Source organism: Tursiops truncatus, chromosome 11, assembly GCF_011762595.2.
Source record: "Tursiops truncatus isolate mTurTru1 chromosome 11, mTurTru1.mat.Y, whole genome shotgun sequence".
Classification (NCBI taxonomy): domain Eukaryota; kingdom Metazoa; phylum Chordata; class Mammalia; order Artiodactyla; family Delphinidae; genus Tursiops; species Tursiops truncatus.
In genome coordinates, this window is record NC_047044.1 from 18,829,731 (window position 1) to 18,850,139 (window position 20,409).

General features: G+C 46.0%; 1 protein-coding gene across 1 annotated transcript in view; it reads left to right on the forward strand.

Annotated features, from left to right (window-relative positions):
• Positions 1 to 19,934, forward strand: part of PAH (phenylalanine hydroxylase) — a 71,999-nt gene extending 52,065 nt beyond the window's left edge. The window contains exons 6-13 of the mRNA XM_019952115.2: positions 4,684 to 4,880; positions 7,056 to 7,191; positions 8,249 to 8,318; positions 12,079 to 12,135; positions 14,476 to 14,571; positions 15,100 to 15,233; positions 16,643 to 16,758; positions 18,823 to 19,934. Coding sequence (XP_019807674.1) covers positions 4,684 to 4,880; positions 7,056 to 7,191; positions 8,249 to 8,318; positions 12,079 to 12,135; positions 14,476 to 14,571; positions 15,100 to 15,233; positions 16,643 to 16,758; positions 18,823 to 18,866 — 850 coding nt within the window. The 3' untranslated portion in view covers positions 18,867 to 19,934. The remainder of the gene's footprint in view (positions 1 to 4,683; positions 4,881 to 7,055; positions 7,192 to 8,248; positions 8,319 to 12,078; positions 12,136 to 14,475; positions 14,572 to 15,099; positions 15,234 to 16,642; positions 16,759 to 18,822) is intronic.
• Positions 19,935 to 20,409: the final 475 nt, after the last annotated feature.

Here is a 20,409-nt window from a genome sequence, read left to right on the forward strand (position 1 = left end):
CACAAGACAAGGGATTATCAGTTGTGTCCTGCATTTCCCGCAGGAGCTATGGTTCAGTACTCACTCAGAGTTCATGGTGACTTTATGGAACAGAACTGCCGCCAATAAGGAGAATCAGCTCTACTGTGCTCCTGCTGGTTTCCCTCCTTCCTCTTTGAGGCTTCTTCTCTGTCTCCTCTGGCCTCCTCCTCCCACCCCAGAAATTGTCATGCCTTTCAGGACTCAGCTTTGACCCTCTTCCTTGGGCTCTACCACCCTCCATGCCAACAGCCCCGCATTCTGGTCTCTAGCGCCTTCCCAGTCATCCTACCACATGGGGCTCAAACTCCTGCCCCTTGAGTCCTAGAATCACAGGATCAGTTGATACAATGTGTTTACTGTGTTCCAGGACCCATGCCAAGAGCAAGACAAACAGACTCTGTGTCTTCTGGGGGATCATTGAGAAAGACAGACAATAACAAAAAGAACAATAAATGCAATAGGTATGACTAAAGTCAAAACGCAAGTGTCATGAGGCCACATAATTAGGAACTTTAATGAAGACCAGGGGAATTGGTTAGAGGAAGTGATATTTAGACTGAGAATTGAAGATTGAGTAGGAGTTTATCAGCTGAAGAGAATGAGGATAGTGGATGAGAGGGCAGGTCTGGTTAGAAACAGGGCTTTTGTTTTATTAGTAGAGGTATCAGTATATATTTAGGGCCAGAGCTGAATTACTGGAGACAGTAAGGAAGCAGCTAAACCCTGCTGCTGTTTGCCACCCTCTTCTAGGCCCATCTACCATGCGATGCTTTGACTCTCCTCCAGAAGAATATTTAACAAAAGTCTTAAAACATCACTTTGAAGAGGCACTGATTACTGTTGTGTTTTGTGGGCACCAAATTATTTGTCCTGGTAATAATTCCATGTGTGGGGACTTGGTGTAAAATAAGACTGAGTGAGGAAGGCTATGCCAGGAGCTGGAGTACCTTGAATGCCATCTTTGGTTGGTGGAATAATTCAAAAGCAGTGTCTTCTCCTTAAAACATGTTTGTTTTTTTTTTTTTTTGGAAGAGGGATGCTAATTGGCTTAACTAGAAATCCTTGTATTTCAAGCCAAATTGATACTCTTCCCAAAATATCTTAGTTTATTTTAGTTAATGAGATCATAGTTTTATAAAAATAATTGATGATATATTAAAAGACTGAGGATCTTGTAGAATCTCAGGCCTCTTGGTAGAAGGAGAAGATGGAAAAAATGTGCTGAATTCAATTCCTAAGTAGACCATGGAAGCTGGTGTGTGTCTGTGTCTGTGTGTGTGTGTGTGTGTGTGTGTATAAAACTAAATTCTGAAGTATTTACTATATCCAGGCAGCATTTCCCACATTGCTTACTTGATTATCACTACAATGTTACTAGGTAGTTTTGATTATCCTTATTTTGAAAAAAAATATAGATACAGATACAGGTACAGATATAGATATAGGTATCAGCGAGTGGCAATAACTTGCCCAAGGTCTGACACAGCTGGGAAGCTGCAGAGTTACAGTTCAGATTCTCCTGCCTCTTCCCAGGAAAGCAGGGGCCCCTGGGCCACTCACGTCTAGGTTGGGATGAGCTGCCCCAGGAGGCAGGTAAAGAGCACAGAGCTGTCACTGCCCCAGTGACCCCAGGATGGGTACTGTCAGGCTGAATATGCAGGAAGTCTGAGTCAGAACCTCAAACAGGCAAGTGCAGGTGAAAGGAGGGCTCCAGAGTGAACCCTCACCTCCTTGGGTCTTTATTCAAATGGCACCTTCTCAGCCGGGTCTTCTCCAATGTCCCAAGTAAGACTGAAACCCCTCCCTAGCACTCCCCATAGGGACCTTTGCTCTTCTTTTTCTCCCTTACACTTTTCACCATCTAACAGAATCGTGTGGATTTTCTGTCTCCCCCCCCACTAGAAATGTGGGCTCCACATGGCAGGGATGTTTCTTTTTTGTTGTGGTAAAAACATTTAACATGAGATCTAGTTTCTTAACAAAAATTTAAGCATACGACACAATAATATTAACTATAGACAATATTGTACAGCAAATCTCTAGAAATTAATCATCTTGCATAACTGAAATTTAATACCTGTTGAACCACAGCCTTCTGTTTTTCCCTCCCCACAGCCTCTGGCAACCTCCATTCAACTCTCTGCTTCTGTGTGTTTGACTCTTTTATGTACCTCATGTAAGTGGAATCATGCAGTATTTGTCCTTTAGTGACTGGCTAGATTCATTTAGCATAATATCCTCAAAGTTCATCCATGTGTTTGCATGCGGCAAGATTTCCTTCTTTTTAGTGCTGAGTAACATTCCATTGTAAGTGGTAGGGATTTTTGACTGTTTTGTTCACTGCTATATTCCCAGAGCATCATGAGTGTTCAATAAATATTTGTTGAATGAATAAATGAATGCTTGAACCTAAGAGGCCATACGATAGTAAAGATTCAAAGTGGTAAGTCAGAGATGGAGCTGGGAATTGTGCCGAGAACCATCTAGAAGGCAGCTGCAGCAGGTTTGGATTATGTTACTGGGGTGGGGGTTAGGCTTTAAAATTTTATGTAAGAATATGCTAAATGGACTATAGGGATTTATATCTTTCAGCTGCAAGTCAACTCAAACAAAAAGGAGGCTTTTCTTGGCTCCTATAAGTGAAAAGTTTAAGGGAAGTAGTTGAGGCACAGGTGGGTCTGGGACTCAGCGTCTCATTCTCTCTCCCTTCCCCTGACTCTGGTGTCCTCTGTAGTGGCCTTGCTCAGAGGCACTGGCCTCATGTCTCTTGGAGGTGGACCCCAGCACTGCCAGGCTGACACCACAGCCCAACCAAAGATTCTGTCTCTTTTCAACACAATCAACAAAAGTTCTCTCATTGAGTCTCATTGGCTCTCATCAGGACATGGGCCCATCTCTCAGCCAGTCACTGTGGCCAGGGAGATGAGACACTCTAATTGACTGGGCCCGGTCACATGCCCACCTCTGAAGGTAGGAGTGGTGGAGTCTCCTCTTACCTGAACCTGCAGACTGAGATGGGAGAAGGGTGCTTTACTGGAAGAATGGGAATGGATACTGAACGCCTGGCACGGTAAATGTCAACCAGAGGGACAGCTCGTTGCCTAGGATGTTACTAACTCTTGAAAATTTGTTGCAGAAATAGCAGATACCTTTCTTTCTAAATGAGAATCCATTATCATGATAATTACCAACTATCCAACGGTATTATTGTCAACACCAGTGTTATGTACTTTATACATAGCATTTCTTTTTAATTTAAAAAATTTTTTTTTTATTTTTTAACATCTTTATTGTATACATAGCATTTCAGTTAACTCTCTTCCATACCCTCCAAAGAGTTAGTTGGCATTAGCCCACCTAACGGCTATGCAGACTAGGCTCAAAGAGGTTTACTAAACTGCTTGAGGCCATTCAGCTAGGCAATGGCGGAGCGAAGCAGTGAACCCATCTCTGTCAGTTTCCGAAGCCTTTTCTTTCCCTGCATCAGGCACTTAGCCCTGAAACAATGGGGCATCCATAGGCAGGAGCTTTCCTGATGTTCTTTTCAGTCCCTACGCCATTATAGAACCCTATAATGGGCTTGTCTTGCTTTCGATTCTGAAGCAACAGTCTGTCTTTTTCCCCTAATCCCTGCCCATCTTTCCACGGAACATAATGAGGACTTTGCTTTAATGTCCATGGAAGAGCGACAGCTCTGAAAGGGCAGGAGGGACCTAGTTTGGAGCCTGAAGATGATCCATAATTCTAAGGTAAACAGCCTCGCCTTGTCCCAGACACCGTGTACCCTGTTAGGAAACAGGCCTGTAGCCCAGAGAACAGTCACGGGTCTTTGAAGTCAGGCTTTGTTTGGTTTTCATTTGTTTTCGCTGTTCAGAACACAGCTCACTCTTAGATGGTTTTCGAAAGGACCTATCGAACTAATGACTCTCCAAATATAGTGTGTCACCTGGGAGCTTATTGGAATCCAGATGCCCGGGCCCTCCCCTTCCCCACAGGTTCCGGATCTGAGGGGCAGGTCCAACATACATACTTTAATAAGCTCCCCGTATTTTTGTTATGTCATAGCGGAAGATGCTAGGTAAGCAGATTTGCACCTAACATGCATTCAAGTACCTTTATAACTTCCTAGGGGCAGAAATATCAAATCCAGCAAGTACATGCCCATTAAACAAGGGATCTCAAACTCATGGTACACATATTAAATCCACTTTAGCCAACAGGTAGAATTGCTTGAACTTGGATGCCTTTGTTTAGAAAGAGGATGTATTCTTCACTTGACTCAGCCTCCGCCCTCCTATTATCTATACCTGCTACTTCACACATTTATATTACAGGCTCCCGAAGGTAAGTGAATTTCCATACTGGGTAAAGAATATGAGATAGGAGAGCAGAAAAGCCAAGTGGTTTCCCAAAGTGAGAGGAAATCCTTGGTGCAGTGGATGAGGTGAGAGCTTGTATCCTTGCTTAACCAAGTCACATGAATGTTTGCTATATCAAGAAATGGAATTTTCCTCTTTCAAATCACTTATGAAATATGAAATCCGCTGTGGTCGGGGGCGGCAGCTCACAGACTCTGAACCCGTCTCCCTCTGCTACGGCTCCTTCATCCTCTACTCTTGCACCTGCCCTGCAGCAGACAAATATTTCATGTCTGTATCCTAGTGGGCAGCCCATCCCTCGAGTGGAATACACGGAGGAAGAAAAGAAAACATGGGGGATAGTGTTCAGGACCCTGAAGTCCTTGTACAAAACCCATGCTTGCTACGAGCACAACCACATTTTCCCACTTCTGGAAAAGTACTGTGGCTTCCGCGAAGATAACATCCCCCAGCTCGAAGAGGTTTCTCAGTTTCTGCAGAGTAAGTCCACATCAGGGTCAAAAGGTCGGTGTGGGGCGGATGGGGAGGGGAAGAAAAGTAAATGGGGGTGAGTGTGTTCATGCTGATGCAGGCAGGTTGCTTGTCCCAGGAAAACCGGGATTGCACAGGCTCCGGATGCGCAGGCTCAGCGGCCATGGCTCACGGGCCCAGCCGCTCTGCAGCACGTGGGATCTTCCCGGACCGGGGCATGAACCCGTGTCCCCTGCATCGGCAGGCGGACTCTCAACCACTGCGCCACCAGGGAAGCCCTCTGAAAGGATTTTTTAACACTCAAAGCCCAAGGTGCCTCGTCCGGGTTCTTCCTGCAGCTCCTGCTACTTTATGAGCTGGCTGCAGTGTGCGTTTGTGTAAGAAAATGAGATTTGTGCTGAGATACCTGAGCTCTAAGTCTATGCATCTGGTATCTGGAATCTTGCTTTGATCCTCTCTAGTTGGGAGAAACTACCTCAGTTTAGTCATCTGTCAAATGGAGACTGTCAGCCTTTTAGCCTTTCTCCTAGGCAAATTGTGAGAATGAAATAAGATATTGAATGTGAAAGCATAGTGTTACCTAGTGTTACGGCAGGTGCTCATTGAATTTGGGCTTCGTTGGAATCTGAGTAACTCAGTGGGTAAATTCGTGATCGGGTTGACCTGCCCATCATTTCCAGGGGAGATAAGTGTTCTCCTTTCTGCCAGGTGGTGTTGACTCAGCAAAATGAAAATAAACAGACAAAACATATTAAATGCCTATTACGTGCCAGGTAAAATGAGGGAAAGTGGGGATACAGATCACAGGGTTATAGAAAGAGTTTTCTGTGCCTCTGAACTATGCAGAGATGCTATGGCCAGCTCTGGGGCAAAAAGCCAGGGAAGCTACGTGGCAGGGAGGGAAGTGGTAACTAGGATAGATTGGGAGAGGGGGCGGCTAGAGGACCTTTTGAATCCCTTCCATTTAGAGTCTTTACTTCTCAGATAAAGAGAGGAGCGGGGGCCCAAGCAGAATGAACTTCAGCCTGAGGGTCTAAGGCATGTAATCGGAGGGACAAAGGGGTCTTAAAGACGTTCTTTGACTAATTACACACGTTGCTATGGCCAATAACAAGAATACAGCAGTAATACTAGCAGCTGGGGAGGTATAGAGTAGCAATTAAGGAAACAGACTCTGAAGCCGGACTGCCGGTAGCTGTGACCTTGGGCAGGAGCCTTAACCTCTGTATGCCTCAGCTTCCCCATCTAGAAAGTGGAGATAATAAAAGCATCTACCTCCTAGAGTAAGGATGAGGATTAATTCGTATATCTAAAGTGCTTAGAACTGTGTCTGACATGTGGTAGGTATTATATGGTGTTAGCTATTATTACCATGATCACTGTCATTACTATTCTCCTTCCAGGTTTGGAACAAATTGAGAGACAGATATAGGAACCAGAGAGATGGGTGATCAAAATGTCAGCTGTATTACTGATAGAAGCTACTTAGAGAATGTGGTATAGAGGTGCAGGCAAAATGGATTTCCTAATATTTCACCCCTGGATTAGGTAAACTTACTCGCCAATTCATTGGTGCAGTGTGTAGTCCATTGCCTGGCCAAGAGCAGACCAGAATGAGCTCCTGTGTGGATCGTGAAGAGAGAAAGGGCAGAGAGGGTTACATTGAGAATATTCATTTCCTCCTCTCAAATTCTTCAATCAGAGAAGTCACTGTTCCTCATGGGGTGTCCTGTGTGAAGCACATATAGAAAAGCTAGAAGTGTTCCTTTCATATTCTTCCGTCTTGGGAAGTAGAGTGGGAATTCCCCACTCCGGAAACATGAGAAGTAGGGAATAAGCATTCCACCCTAACAAACAATAATGAAAGCTAAATTTATTGGATGTTTCCAATGTGCTAAGCTCTAAGTATTTTATATTTATTAGCTCTTCTGATTCTCAGACTAACCCTAAGAAGTATCTACCCCCATTTTGCAGATGAGAAAACTGAGGCTCAGAGAAGTGAAACTCCTTGACTCAAATCACCCAGCTAGAAAGTACTGGGGCATAGATTTGAAGCCAAGTCTGCTTGGCATCGACACCCATGCTCCTGGACGGCTGAGTGTACTGGTTCCCTCCCTAAAGGTCTTCAGGCCCTTTTGGGTCCCTGTGATGGGCTTTCAGTTTTCTTTCTCCTTTGCTTCCCAGCTTGTACTGGCTTCCGCCTCCGACCTGTGGCTGGCCTGCTTTCCTCTCGGGATTTCTTGGGTGGCCTGGCCTTTCGAGTCTTCCACTGCACTCAGTACATCAGACATGGGTCCAAGCCCATGTATACGCCTGAACCGTGAGTATCGTCCTTCTGCTATCGGTGGCCAGCCACAGTGAGTGCCATCTCTCCCCGCTCCAGGTACACTGTGGGCTAGTCCATGGGACCAGTTGCCTGGATGACGACAGTACGACAAGGGAAACTCATCTCTTCTGGGGATTTTCTCTGTCCGAATAGATTGTACTGATTGGAGATTTAGGTATCTTGTGACTCAAAGGTTCAGATCTCCTCTGAATGAGAGAATGAGAGCTCACATTCAAATTCCAAAGACACGGTAGAAGTCAGAGCTGTGGAGTGCCCAAGGGGAACAGGAACAAGTGACGGCCAGGCTGTCTCAACACCTCCTCATTCCTGAATCACACCTAGATGATTCTAGTCTCTCTTTGCCTAGATTGTGTCTTGGCTGGAGGTAGTGAATGACTGGCCACCATGCTTTGAGCCATCTTCTTAGTCAAATAGAAGTTAAGCAATTGATATGAAAAGTCAGCAGGATGCCCCAAATGATCTTTCCCAGCCTGCAAAGTTCATTACTATAAACCAGAAAAGACCTGTTCCTAATAAACCTGGTGCCGAAAGTGTTAAATAAATGTTAAGTTTTCTTCTCTGACCAACGGCTGCCCTCTCCAGAATAAGAGAGGACTCTATTATTTTTATTACTATTATTATTTAGTTCCCATGAGGAATAACTAACTGAGCATATTGTATCTGCCCAGGGATGTCAATACCGACGAGAAGACTTGGGATGGGAAGTGTTTGTCCACAGCTCGCGCAGGCGTATGGGAGGATGCTCACAGGAATATTGCCTCTTTTGTTCTGCATCCCACTGGGCGTACACTGAAGACCCCCTGGCTGCCGTGCCCTGCCCTGTCCCTTACTTTTCTTTCCCCTTCTCCCTTTTCTCTTGTACCTTGTCTCAACTGATAGCAAGCTTTACACACCACTTATTCTTAGGAATGAGTTTGTAAGACTGAATGAGTTGCTTCCTTTCTTCCACCCATTCCTCACATAGAAAGACTGAGTCTGTTATGGCTTATAATCCTCCTCCCCTCCAAGCTCTGTGCTTTCTGTTTTTCAGTGACATCTGCCATGAGCTGTTGGGACATGTACCCTTGTTTTCAGATCGCAGCTTTGCCCAGTTTTCGCAGGTGAGGAACTGATCTCTCTAGCCTTCTACTCACAGGGGTGAGACCTGGACTGCTCAAGATAAATTGAATCCATGCAGGGGCCTTCATGTCCTCTGCAAGGGTAGAAACCAAGTACAGTTCTGTGATCCCATCACAGATGGGTATGTGGTCCCATGGAGCTGGCCAATTGCCAATCCCAGGGACCACAGCATGGAATTGGCGACTCGGTCATCCTCTGAATTGTGTGTTATTGACTTAGCTAATCTCACTTGTCCTACCAGGTGTAGTTTAAGAGCCTTTTCATCCGTGACAACCTCCCTGATCCCTATGCAGAAGTAACCTTACCATCTTCCAAGTTCTCCGGGCATTTTTTTCCCGTCCTCTTTAGGGCCTTTGCCGCTTTCTACCCTGTCAGGCAGTCAGTTTTGTATATGCTTTCATTAAGTAAGATGGCATTTGACAAGAATCCAATGCCAGTAGCCTGACTCATAGCTGACAAAAAATAAAGAGCCAGTGGCCTCGTCTCCATCATCAAAGCAGCAGGCTAGGCTTTGATTCATCTAGCGCAGTGGTGAGCAGGCCCGAAAATGCGTTTTGGATGAGTGAAAGGATCCTAGTAAGTCTCTCCTGGCACCGAGAGGCGGCCCCAAACCATGACTGGGTAACTGCGATCACGGGAGAGTTGAACGGTGCTGCTGGGGGGCACGTTGCCAGCCCACCCTGTGCCTGGGTCACAGAGACGTGGACCAATAAAAGCCCTCCCTGACAGTTTTCTTCCTCACAAGGAAGAATAAGGATCAAATGGAAGGACCCATGAGCAAGGGCTGGGCCACGTGTGTGTGAATTGCACAAGCATTTCCCCTCAGCAGAAAGAAAGAACTATTTGCACTCTTTTTTTTTTTTTTGCGGTAAACGGGCCTCTCACTGCTGTGGCCTCTCCTGTTGCGGAGCACAGGCTCCGGGCGCGCACACTCAGCGGCCATGGCTCATGGGCGCAGCCGCTCCGCGGCATGTGGGATCCTCCCAGACCGGGGCAAGAACCCGTGTCCCCTGCATCGGCAGGCGGACTCTCAACCACTGCGCCACCAGGGAAGCCCTATTTGCACTCTTGAATGAAGAGGCTGCCACTGAGTAGCTGAAACAAACTAACGAACAGCAGAATTAACTGCTTGCTAACCAAGGGAAAACTGCGCTTGTTAGACACAGCCTCTGGAAACAAAGACAATGATTGCTTTTATGTGGGTTTGGGGGGATTGTGAAGTTCAGAGATCGTTGGACTTTTAGAAGTGGGAGTGTTTAGAAATTAGGTGAACTTTAACCATGGAAGCGTCACCACGGGACTGAGGCTATTCGCCGACCAGCTGACTTTCAGAAGTGCGGTTCCTGCTGCTAAGATGTCATTGATTGCTTGGGATAGCTTTCAAACCAGGATTTGTTAACATGGCCAAAGGAAGATCAGTTTTTTCCTCGGGGAATAGGAACTTTTAATTCTCATCACCAGAGGTTATTCTGCCCAATCAGAGGCCAAGTGGCCATTCTCCCCAAGCCGGTTCCATTTTGGGGACTCCCCACAGATGACAGGACAATTACCTGAGTCAGCAGACAGAAGCTACTGGGTCGTCAGTGTTCACGGTTCCAACTTTGACCTGGACTGTTCCAAGGCAGGGAGTCCTTTTGAGTTCCCCGAGCATATTCCTTTTTGATCTAAAAGCAGGACACTGGAGTGCAGGATGGAGTGGGGATGAAGCACTTTGGGCCCCTTGTATTAGACAAGATCTGGGCTCACGAAGAATGGTGACTATGAGAACAGGGCACTCTCTCAACCTTGCATTTGTCTATGACTTCTGTTCGATTCAGGACCGTGGCATGTCTGAGCTGGGTGGATGGAACACAGATGGGGAAGGGGCAGGAGAATGGAGCCAGGCTAAGTCAGTGTCTGAATTTGATTCACTCTAAATCAGACAGCATTTTTTTGCATGTAATGGGCTTGACCAGGGAGGGATACAGAGATGAAGACCACGTACCCTCTTGCATCCAAGGGGGCCCGGTCCTTGGTCCTTCTCTCTGTCTGCTTTAAGTACCATCCAATCTCATGGCTTTAAGTACCATCTCCACTCTGATGATGAACACATTTATATATCTAGCCCAGACTTCAGTCCCCAAACTGAGACTTACACATCCAGCCATCTACTCAATATCTCTGCTTGGATGTCCGATGGACATCTCTATTCATCCTGTCCAAAATGCAATTCCTGATCTTACCACTCAAACCTTCTCCACCCACAGCTCTTCCTGTATTAGTTCATGGCAACTCCATCCTTCCAGTCGCTCAAACCTAAAGCATTATTGACTCCTCTCGGACATACCCCACAATCAATCTTGCATAAAATTCTGTGTCTGACCTCCAAAATATGTAGAATCTGACCATTGCCCATCACGTCCACTGCTACCAATTTCATCTCAGCCCTATCGCTTCTCATGCTGGTGACTGCAGTAGCCTCCTAACTGGTCTTTATGCCTCTACACTTGACCCCCTACAGTCAACTCTCACACAGCAGTCAGAGTGAAACTTTGACGGCACAAATCAGATCTTGCCACCCTTCTGTTCAAAACCCTGCCTTGGCTCCCCATGTTGTAGAGAGGAGAATCCTAAGCCCTAAAACGGCCAAGGAATTCCTACACGATTGAGCTGCAGATCCCTCTTTGCTGTCACCTGCCACCCCTACCCCTTACTCTGCTCTAGCCACAGTGGTCCTTCCCCATTGTTTGAACCAACCGACATCGCGCCTCCTTCACGAGCTTTTCCACGGGCTGTACACTTGGCCTGCACAATTCTCTTCCCTCAAATATCAGCAATGCCAACAACCTCTCTTCCATCAAGTCTTTGCTCAGGTATCGCCTTCCCAATGATGCTTACCCTGGAAGCTTATTTAAAATCCCAGCCTCCCCACCCCACCCCCGCTTTCCTGGTACTCCGGGTCCCCCCTTGTCCCTTCCTCCTTTTGTTTCTTCTTTCCAAAGAACTTACCACCTTGTAACATACCTATGTATATGCTTATTATTTCTGTCTTTCGCTATCCACTTAGACACTATTTACAAGGTCAAGGATCTTTACCGTTTGGTACACTGCCTGCCACATAGGAGGCATTTGATAAATATTTTTGGAATGAATAAATGCATATAGTAGGAAAGAAACATATATATTTGTATATATACGGTATGCCTGATACAAGGTAGGCTGGAGCAAATGCTGTGAAAGAGACAGAGACCACTAGGGGATCCTGGATTTGGAGCTGTGATGAGAGGTGGTCCATGACATCTCAGACTCTCCAGCTATGTATATACCTAGACAGATGTCTAGTACTTCTCTGCAAGTCTCCTGTGGTGTCTTCAGGGTACATGATTAAGTCTCATCTAGTGCTCCAGGAATGTTCCGCTTGAACTATGGAAGAATAATCAGGACATGAAACTTCAGATGCCACCTATCGCCTGACCTTGAGCAGGTCGTCTCCCTTCTCTGTGCCTCTGTTTTCTCTTTTGCAAGGTGAATACAAAGGACCAAGTGATGGATAAAGGCTTCCCCCATTCTAGAGATCTGTGATTTTATGAAATGTGGTCAAGGAAGATTTGACAGAACAATGAGAGTCTATCTGGGCCCTTCTGAAGGCGTCTAGCCACCCATCCCTTTCCTGTGGTCAAGTACGAGGTCGGACCCGAGGGTAGAGGTTGAAGATAGGCAGACCCCAGCCATGCCAGTGACTTTGTTTCTCCACAATTACAGGAAATCGGCCTCGCCTCTCTGGGTGCCCCCGACGAGTACATTGAGAAACTCGCAACAGTAAGTTCTCTCTCTTCCTGGTGGATGGTGTCAGGGCCCCAGGTCTTTGAAGCTTTGCTCCTTCCCTGAAAGCCAGGTCATTTGCGGAAAAAAATCAGAATGCCCTGGGTTACGTTTGCACGAGTGACATTTCACATTTTGACTTCTTAATGGTTCGATTGTGAAATCAACTGTATGCAGACATTTAATTTTAAACAGTGTCTTGAAAACACCAACAGGCTATAATGATAGTCCTTGAGAACCCCCTTAAGTGGGTGGGAAGCTGGATTCACAGCTTTGAAGAGGGAATATTTACTCTCTGCCTTTACACTGGAGCCAGCGTTAAGATCTTTCCTTTCTCAGACACCAGGTAGAAAAGGGGGTGGGCTTTCCCCTTCTAACTGAACACTTCCTTCCCCAGTGGATCTGACGGCTCATCCACTGAAGCCATGGAGGCAGTGACTCTGCACAGCAGGCCTTTCCTTCCTACAGACCCCTTTCCAACTTGCGGGCATCCCTCCCCAGCCTCTAAGCCACATTTCTTATAATGTGTTCAGCTGGGAAGATGAGAAATAAAACTTTATAATGGAATTAGGGACCGCAGATGAATGCAAATATATCATGAAGATGTATCAGTTTAGAAGTTTACGAATTCAGTTTATCAGAAGGCCCAAAACTCTGATCCTTTCTCACTGACCAGCTGCTCTGAGACCCTGGGCAAGTGGCTTTTGCTTCCTCATCTCTAAAAATAGACACAATCGTTTATATTCTGCCCATCTCAAAAGTATATCATGATCATCTTGAGGGTCTGAAGAGTTAAACTTGTGTGAATGTGAGTTTTTAAATGCCAGATGCTGTAGCGATACAAAAAGCAACTTTCAAAGAAAACTGCAGAGCTTGATAGAATCTCTCACTTGTAAGAAAAAAAGAAACTCAAATGCAGAGCATCATGCTACTTGCTGTAACAATGATAAAAGTACTCATTACCAACATAGCTTCTCAAAAAAAAAATCTTATTATTGATATACTGAGCTGGAAACAGTCTTGGGCTCCTTGCTCTGCCCTTGAGATGCTGTGCCACTGTATGCATGTAGCTTGACCTCTCTGGGCTAAAGACTTCTCATCTGTATGTGCGGAGGTCAGACTAAGTTCTGACAGCCTTCACAGGTTTAGCATTCTCTAGTGCAATCAACGGACTTAACTAGAAACCCACAGCTAATTCTCCAAGACTGTGACAATCTCTAGCACTAACTGGGCCTTGGCTTTCTCTTGGCCCTATTCAGTAGGGTGATGGCAGACTTCCAGGACCTTATTGCCCAGGCCATTTATCTAGGGCACGTTGCACTGGGAGCTATTGAAAGAAAAGGATTTGGTTTTGGGGGAGGATAAGTGCAGTGACTGACAGGGTTTTAACACAGATTGTTGGATGGTGGGGATATTAAATAATAACGTCCGAACTGAGAAGGAACTTTGAGGCCAAAAAAGGAAGGAGGAAACTCCATAAAATGCAATGATGAAGTTTATTGTGGGTAACTTACACATAGGCAGGGCCAGGAGGACAACAGCCCAAAGGCATTTGCAGCCTCACTCTGCGCCACGAGAAGGGTACAGGGGGATTTAAAGGGACCATAACTAAAGATAGAATCTGACTACTAAGGGAGAAGCATGTCCGCTCCGTCAGGAGCCAGGGTTTCTTCATCCCCTTCATCCCCTCACATTATTCCTTGTGGGCCATTAACCGTCTGCATCAGCAAAATTTTTCATATCAGGTGAAGTTTTTATATCAGGCAAGGGTAAAAGTAGACGAGAACTTGTCTGGTGCATTCCTTGTGAATAGGCTAAAGCTCTGTCTTGCAGAAAGGGGAGGGGTTAGGACCGCAGGCTTAGATGGAGCTGACAGGATGGAGTCAGTGTGGTTCAGCCACACAGATGATAAGATGCCCCCTCACTGATTCTATCACGACCCAATCCCCTACCTCCCCCGCGGAGCCTGACGGGATTGTCTGGTAACTCCAACCAACTTAGGGGAGCATCTCACTCTAGTTGATGCCATGGAGAAGGCAAAAGGGGCGGAGGAGTTCCTGTCACAGAGAGAGTTGCTTGCTGGGAGTATCTTCTGGGGGCTTCCTCAGTACTCCTCCACTGCATCCCATCCCATCTTGCATTCAGCCAACTCTTGATTCAACAGGTGACTGGATAGGGTAAGACATAGGACAGACACAAAACCATGAGCCCAGGTCATGCTGATTCAGAGAACAGACCTGCGCAAACTCCCACCTGGGCAGTCCTGTCCTTGGCCCTGGGTCATCTGCTGCCTTTCCCTTCCTCGAGGTATGCTCTCAACTTGACGTTCCATTTCAGATTTACTGGTTTACTGTGGAGTTTGGGCTCTGCAAGGAAGGAGACTCCATAAAGGCATATGGTGCTGGGCTCCTGTCGTCCTTTGGTGAATTACAGGTATGACCCTAACAGAAACCAAGGATGGATCTGAAAGTGGTGGGTGCAGCAGACCACCCTTTTTCTCTTTGCGCTGTTGAAACCCATTTGTATTCACTTTGAAATTCAACCTGGGGGCTTCTCCTCAAGTGATTGATCTCTTAGCGGCTATGATTTGGTCACGACTGTGGGTGTTAGAGGTAGTACACAGGTCTCCAGTGCAGAGGGGCCTCCTGAGCCCAAGGTTGACCTGTACATTGGGATATATGCAAACACATGCCGGAAAATGTGGTTGGCCCCCACGTTGTCTATTGATCACCTTACTTGAAAATGGTTGGGGTAAAATACTCCTTTCTATCTTGACTGCTGGCTTTAGATGAGCTATAAAGGTTATCTAGTATATGCCTAATAATTCAGTTGACTGCATGTGGGCTGGGGTGTGGAAGGAATCAGGATGAGATGGGAGGGGGTGCACCAATGGCCTCTGGGATGCGGCAGGGACCACCAGCCCTGATTTAACCATGAGAACTTTCCATCTGGGACCTGCAGTATTGCTTGTCAGGCAAGCCGAAGCTCCTTCCTCTGGAACTGGAGAAGACCGCTCTCCAGCAGTACACAATCACAGAGTTCCAGCCCCTGTATTACGTGGCTGAGAGCTTTAATGATGCCAAGGAGAAAGTGAGGTGAGGTGACGACCAAGGTGGGTCAACGGCTCTTGGGACCCTCCTGATTTGTCCTGTTGCCCCTGATCTGTGGGTGGCTTGGAGAGTGGACTCCAATGACTACAGCAAGGGCATGCATCAGACCACGTTATCCCCCAGCCTCCCCACCTTTGTGTCTTTCCACTCTCTGTTGAGAGAAGCTCTTTCCTTCACGGGACCCTATTTCATAGCCTATTGGCTGAACTGTGCCGAGCCCTGCAGACAAGCCTGCCAGCCGATCCTTGCTCATTGCCGACCCCCAGTCCACACCTGAACTCTCCTATGTACAGGGCGGCCACAGAGGTACCCACACCGAGCAGCGCTAGAAGGCTTCTAACCTGGGGAAGTCCCTGTTGCTTCATTCTCCTAGATACTTGCATAACTCGCCCCCTCCCCTCCTTCCAATCTTCACCGGCATTTAACCTTCTCTGTGTGTCTTTCTCTAACCAGCTTATTTACAGTCACGACCAGCCCTTTCCCGCCAGCACTCCTTATCCCCTTCTGTGATTTATTTTTCTCCTTAGCACTTTTTTTTTTTTTTTTTTTTTTTTTTTTGGCGGTACGCGGGCCTCTCACCGCTGTGGCCTCTCCCGTTGCGGAGCACAGGTTCCGGACACGCAGGCTCAGCGGCCATGGCTCACGGGCGCAGCCGCTCCGCGGCATGTGGGATCTTCCTGGACCGGGGCACGAACCTGTGTCCCCTGCATCGGCAGGCGGACTCTCAACCACTGCGCCACCTGGGAAGCCCCCTCCTTAGCACTTATTAATGTCTAAACTCTTGTATGATTTAAGGTCCACGAGGGTAGGGATTTTGGTCCTTTCTGTTTCCTGCTGTTTCCCTGACCCTAGCACAGCGCCTGACACATAGTAGGCCCTCAGTAAGGAATTAGCGAATGTGCCAGTCTCAGAGCCAGCTCAGCAAGAGGCTGATGGAGTGGTACCAGGACTCTAAGACTCTCAGGCCTCCGCGATGATGGCCCTGCCATCAACCTGCTTGAGCCACTCTGCTCCCAGCAGGAGGCAGGCCAGGCAGAGGGTCTACCAGCACAGGGCAACCATGATGCCATTTTTTACCACTTGTTTTATACCTTATCAGTGATGGGTAATAAGTGTGAGTCGTATAGGCCTCTGGGATCCTGTGAAGCTGGGCATGTCAGCTTTCAACGCACTGGGCTTAGGTGAGCAAAGGCAAAATGCTAGCCCACAAATGCGCTGGCTTCCCAAGAGGACCTCACTAAAGTTCCATTTCACTTCTCAGCCTGGTTCTAAAGCCCCTGTTCTAGTGAGGTTTCAGTGCTACCAAGAGCCAAGTGAAATGCAATGGAAAAACCTTTTAAAATTATTTTTCCCCAGATGGTACCCTTCACTTAGATCTATGGGTTTGGTTTCAGGAACTTTGCTGCTATAATCCCACGGCCCTTCTCAGTTCGTTATGACCCATACGCCCAGAGGATTGAGGTCTTGGACAATACCCAGCAACTTACGATTTTGGCTGACTCCATCAATAGTAAGTAATTTACACCCTTTGAGGCCATTCTCCCATAACTAGAGGATTGTGTCTTCTTACCTTCACCATAGGAACGATAAGAGATGTATTAAATCTTTAATTAAGAAGAAAAGCATCTCCAGGGAAGCCACTGATTTACTGCAAGAGAAAAACTTGGCAAAAAGGCCAGCATTGCCTTGCGTGTCCTTTCTCCTTTGACCTTCCTAGATTCCACCCCACCTCCTACCATCACACCACTTTTCCACTCTGGCTTGTCGCTGCCACGTCCTTCTTTCTCCTTTGTATCTTTACCCCTTTCTCTCTAAGTGTCCACTGGATCTTGCTCTGCCTGGAATACCAACCCCTAAGGAATAGGTTCTATCTACTTTATCAACCATAGAGTAGCTCATCTATTGACTTTTATTCTTCCTGGATAATGAGGATGTTATCATAGTTGCTCTTAAAAAAATCACAGTGTTATTTGTTCATCGCCCGATTTTTTTCTAGCCTTCAGACTCCCCTCCAGCAACACCCACCATGCTTTCCCCTGGGCCCTGGCCTTCGCCCATACAGTTCTTGTTTAAAATAGTCTCCCTACCACTCTCATTTAGCGGTCCCAACCCCAGTTCATCTTTTAATCGTTCATAGATATCTCTTCTGATAAAAGACTGGTTTGGGTGTCCCTCCTACATCTTGGCATTCCCACAGATCCCTCTCTCAGAGCATTTATCATTATATTTTTTTTATAATTTGGTAATTGTTTACTTGTCTCCCCAACTAGACCTGAGCAGAGAACTGTGTCAGGTTTGCTGTCAAACCCCTAGCAGTTAGCCCTATTCCTAAAAATCATATTAGGTACTCAAGAGCTATTGAATAAATGGCTAAAACCACCAAAGGATCAAGCCTAAAGGGAGGAGCTCTAGGCCAAGTGGAGGTTTCTATCTCAAACAATGCTAACGAAGGCCAAAAGGGCAGGTGGGCTTGAAGTATCCCTCTCATACCCCTCTTATGTTGCCTGAGGCCACTTCTAAGACGTAGAGCTAGCCCATTATAGTCATTCCTCCTTAGGTATGGCCCCTGCAATCAGCCATCTTGAAAAAGCCCAAGGCTGATTCTCCCCCATAGACACCGTTTGGACACTCGGCTGGAACAGATCTGCTCACCAAAGAGGCCAGCCAAGGGCTCTGGAGGCTGGGGTGTGAGATAGAAGGGTCAGGCCGTAGCTGTTTTCTCTCTCTCTCTCATTTCCCCCGAGGAAGCAAAAATAACTCCATAGACTATTGTTTATAAGGAAATTTTTAAAATCACAGAACAACAAATTTAGGAACTGAAGGGTCCTTAGAGCTACGTGACCTAATATAAGGCCCCATCACCGCTCTGCACTTTCCTCAGGATCTAGGAAGGAGGGAAGCTGTTTTGTCTCCAAGGCCCCTTCCACTTCTGTGAAGAGTCTATGTCCCTGTGGCCCCTTGGCATGTGAGAACGTGTCATGAATGGAAGCAACTCCATCGTACCCTCCTTAGTCCAGTGGTCTGGCAATCTAGGCTGACTTACCTGCTTGGACCATGCCTTCTCAAACCTCGTGTCCCTTAGAATCACTTGGAGAGCTAGAAATCATTTGGAGAGCTAGTTAGAAATTAATAGTCCTGAGTCATATCCCCAGACTAAATTCACTGAATGCGTGATATGACTCAGGAGTTTGTATTTGTAATAAGACCGCAGGTGATTCCGACACAGCGGGTTTGTGTGGCTTGGGTTCTGTGGCTTAGCTCCTTGCAAGCATCTGTGGTTGGTCATGTAAAAGAGAAACAGAACAGCTAGTGATTTCCCGGGGAGAAAACGAGTAACTCCTTCCCTGAGAAACAGCCTATGGAAAAGGGAAACTAATTACATTAATAGCTCTAGTGCCTCCTACAACTTGGAATCGCCTGTAACAGCCCAAATCCTAGGACGCCAGCTCCTTGAAGGTTGCGGTGGTACCTAGTATAGCCACACACCCCACTGATCCCCTAGCGTTTTACACACTGTGGACACTTGAAGGGTGTTTGTTCATGGTATGAGTGGCTCCTTTGTTTTTCTTTGTAGGTGAAGTTGGAATCCTTTGCAGTGCCCTCCAGAAATTAAAGTGAAGCCATGCACTGAACCTGATCTGTCAACTTGAGAATCTGTTGATGGAAATCCAACTACTTCTTTCATTTCATCTGAAAAAGTCTGAAAAGCAAACCTTAATTCAAGATAACAGCCTTGAATCCTTTCTAGAACAAGATGGAGGGTCAACAAATAAATCAAAATAATCTGAAATGACAGCATGTTAATACATACCCCAAAGCATAATGGTAGATCTTTTGGGGTCATCTTTGATTTCGAGATGATAATCCCATACTCTCAGTTGAGTTAAAAATCAATAACCTGTCACATTTCATCAGAGTTAATGAAAATTCAGGACCTGCTTCATTCAGCCTTCCTAAATACTTTTGTTATTTGCTCTAGAGAATTCCTAAAGGAGTATATATCACTCGTTGTGAAACACAAGTCTGTCAGAATTGAATTAACACCTTTATTGGAGTATAATTGCTTTACAATGTTGTGCTAGTTGCTGCTGTATAACAAAGTGAATCAGCTATACGTATACTTATATCCCCATATCCCCTCCCTCTGGTGCCTCCCTCCCACCCTCCCTATCCCACCCCTCTAGGTGGTCACCAAGCACCGAGCTGATCTCCCTGTGCTATGCGGCTGCTTCCCACTAGCTCTCTATTTTACATTTGGTAGTGTATATGTGTCCATGCCACTCTCTCACTTCGTCCCAGCTTCCCCTTCCCCTTCCCCATATCCTCAAGTCCATTCTCTATGTCTGCGTCTTTATTCCTGTTGCAAAGGTCGTTTTCTATTTCAGGGAACTATGATTCTAATTACTGCTTTGTTATTTTGCCTGTGGAGATTTTCTTTAATTCAGGAGCCTATTAAAATAGTTATAAATATTAAAGTTCAAAGTGTAAAATCAAAATATTTCTGTATGCTTTATTGTAATCATCAATGCTGCCGTGGAGAGTAGAACTCCCCATCTAACTCCTGCAACGTGCAGTGTCGTTCTCCAGTTGATTGTCAAGTCTGCTTTTGGAGACATTTTGAAGACCCTTAAGATGCAATAGATGTTAATTAAAAGCCTGGCTGGTAGATATTCAGTAAATATTCATTGAATGAATAGAGGAATGCATTATTAAACATCAAATCTTCAACAGATGTGAGAATTTTAATTATGTTTAAAAAAACTTTAAGGGTTACACAATTTTGTAGTTTCAAATATCTCTTGGAATGAAATAGTCCTCTCACTGCCCTTAGAAATATATTATCTGGATAAACTTGTGCTGAAAGAATGATCAGATTCCCAGATTTCCAACCCATCGCAGGGGCTCATTGTGATAATCCAAGTCAGGTCAACAGATTTTTACTTTCATTGGTTGTGCATTTTACATGAACACACGAATATGAGAAACAGTGGGGAGAGTAACAATGGCTTAAAAGCTTTGCTTTAAATTTTCACACCACTCTACCGTATTATTTTGGAAATTGTTAAAGGATTTTTGTAGTACTTCTTCAAGTGTGATTCTCAGACCAGTTGTATCATCATCAACAGTAAATCCTAGGTGCCGTCCCAGCTTACCCAAATAG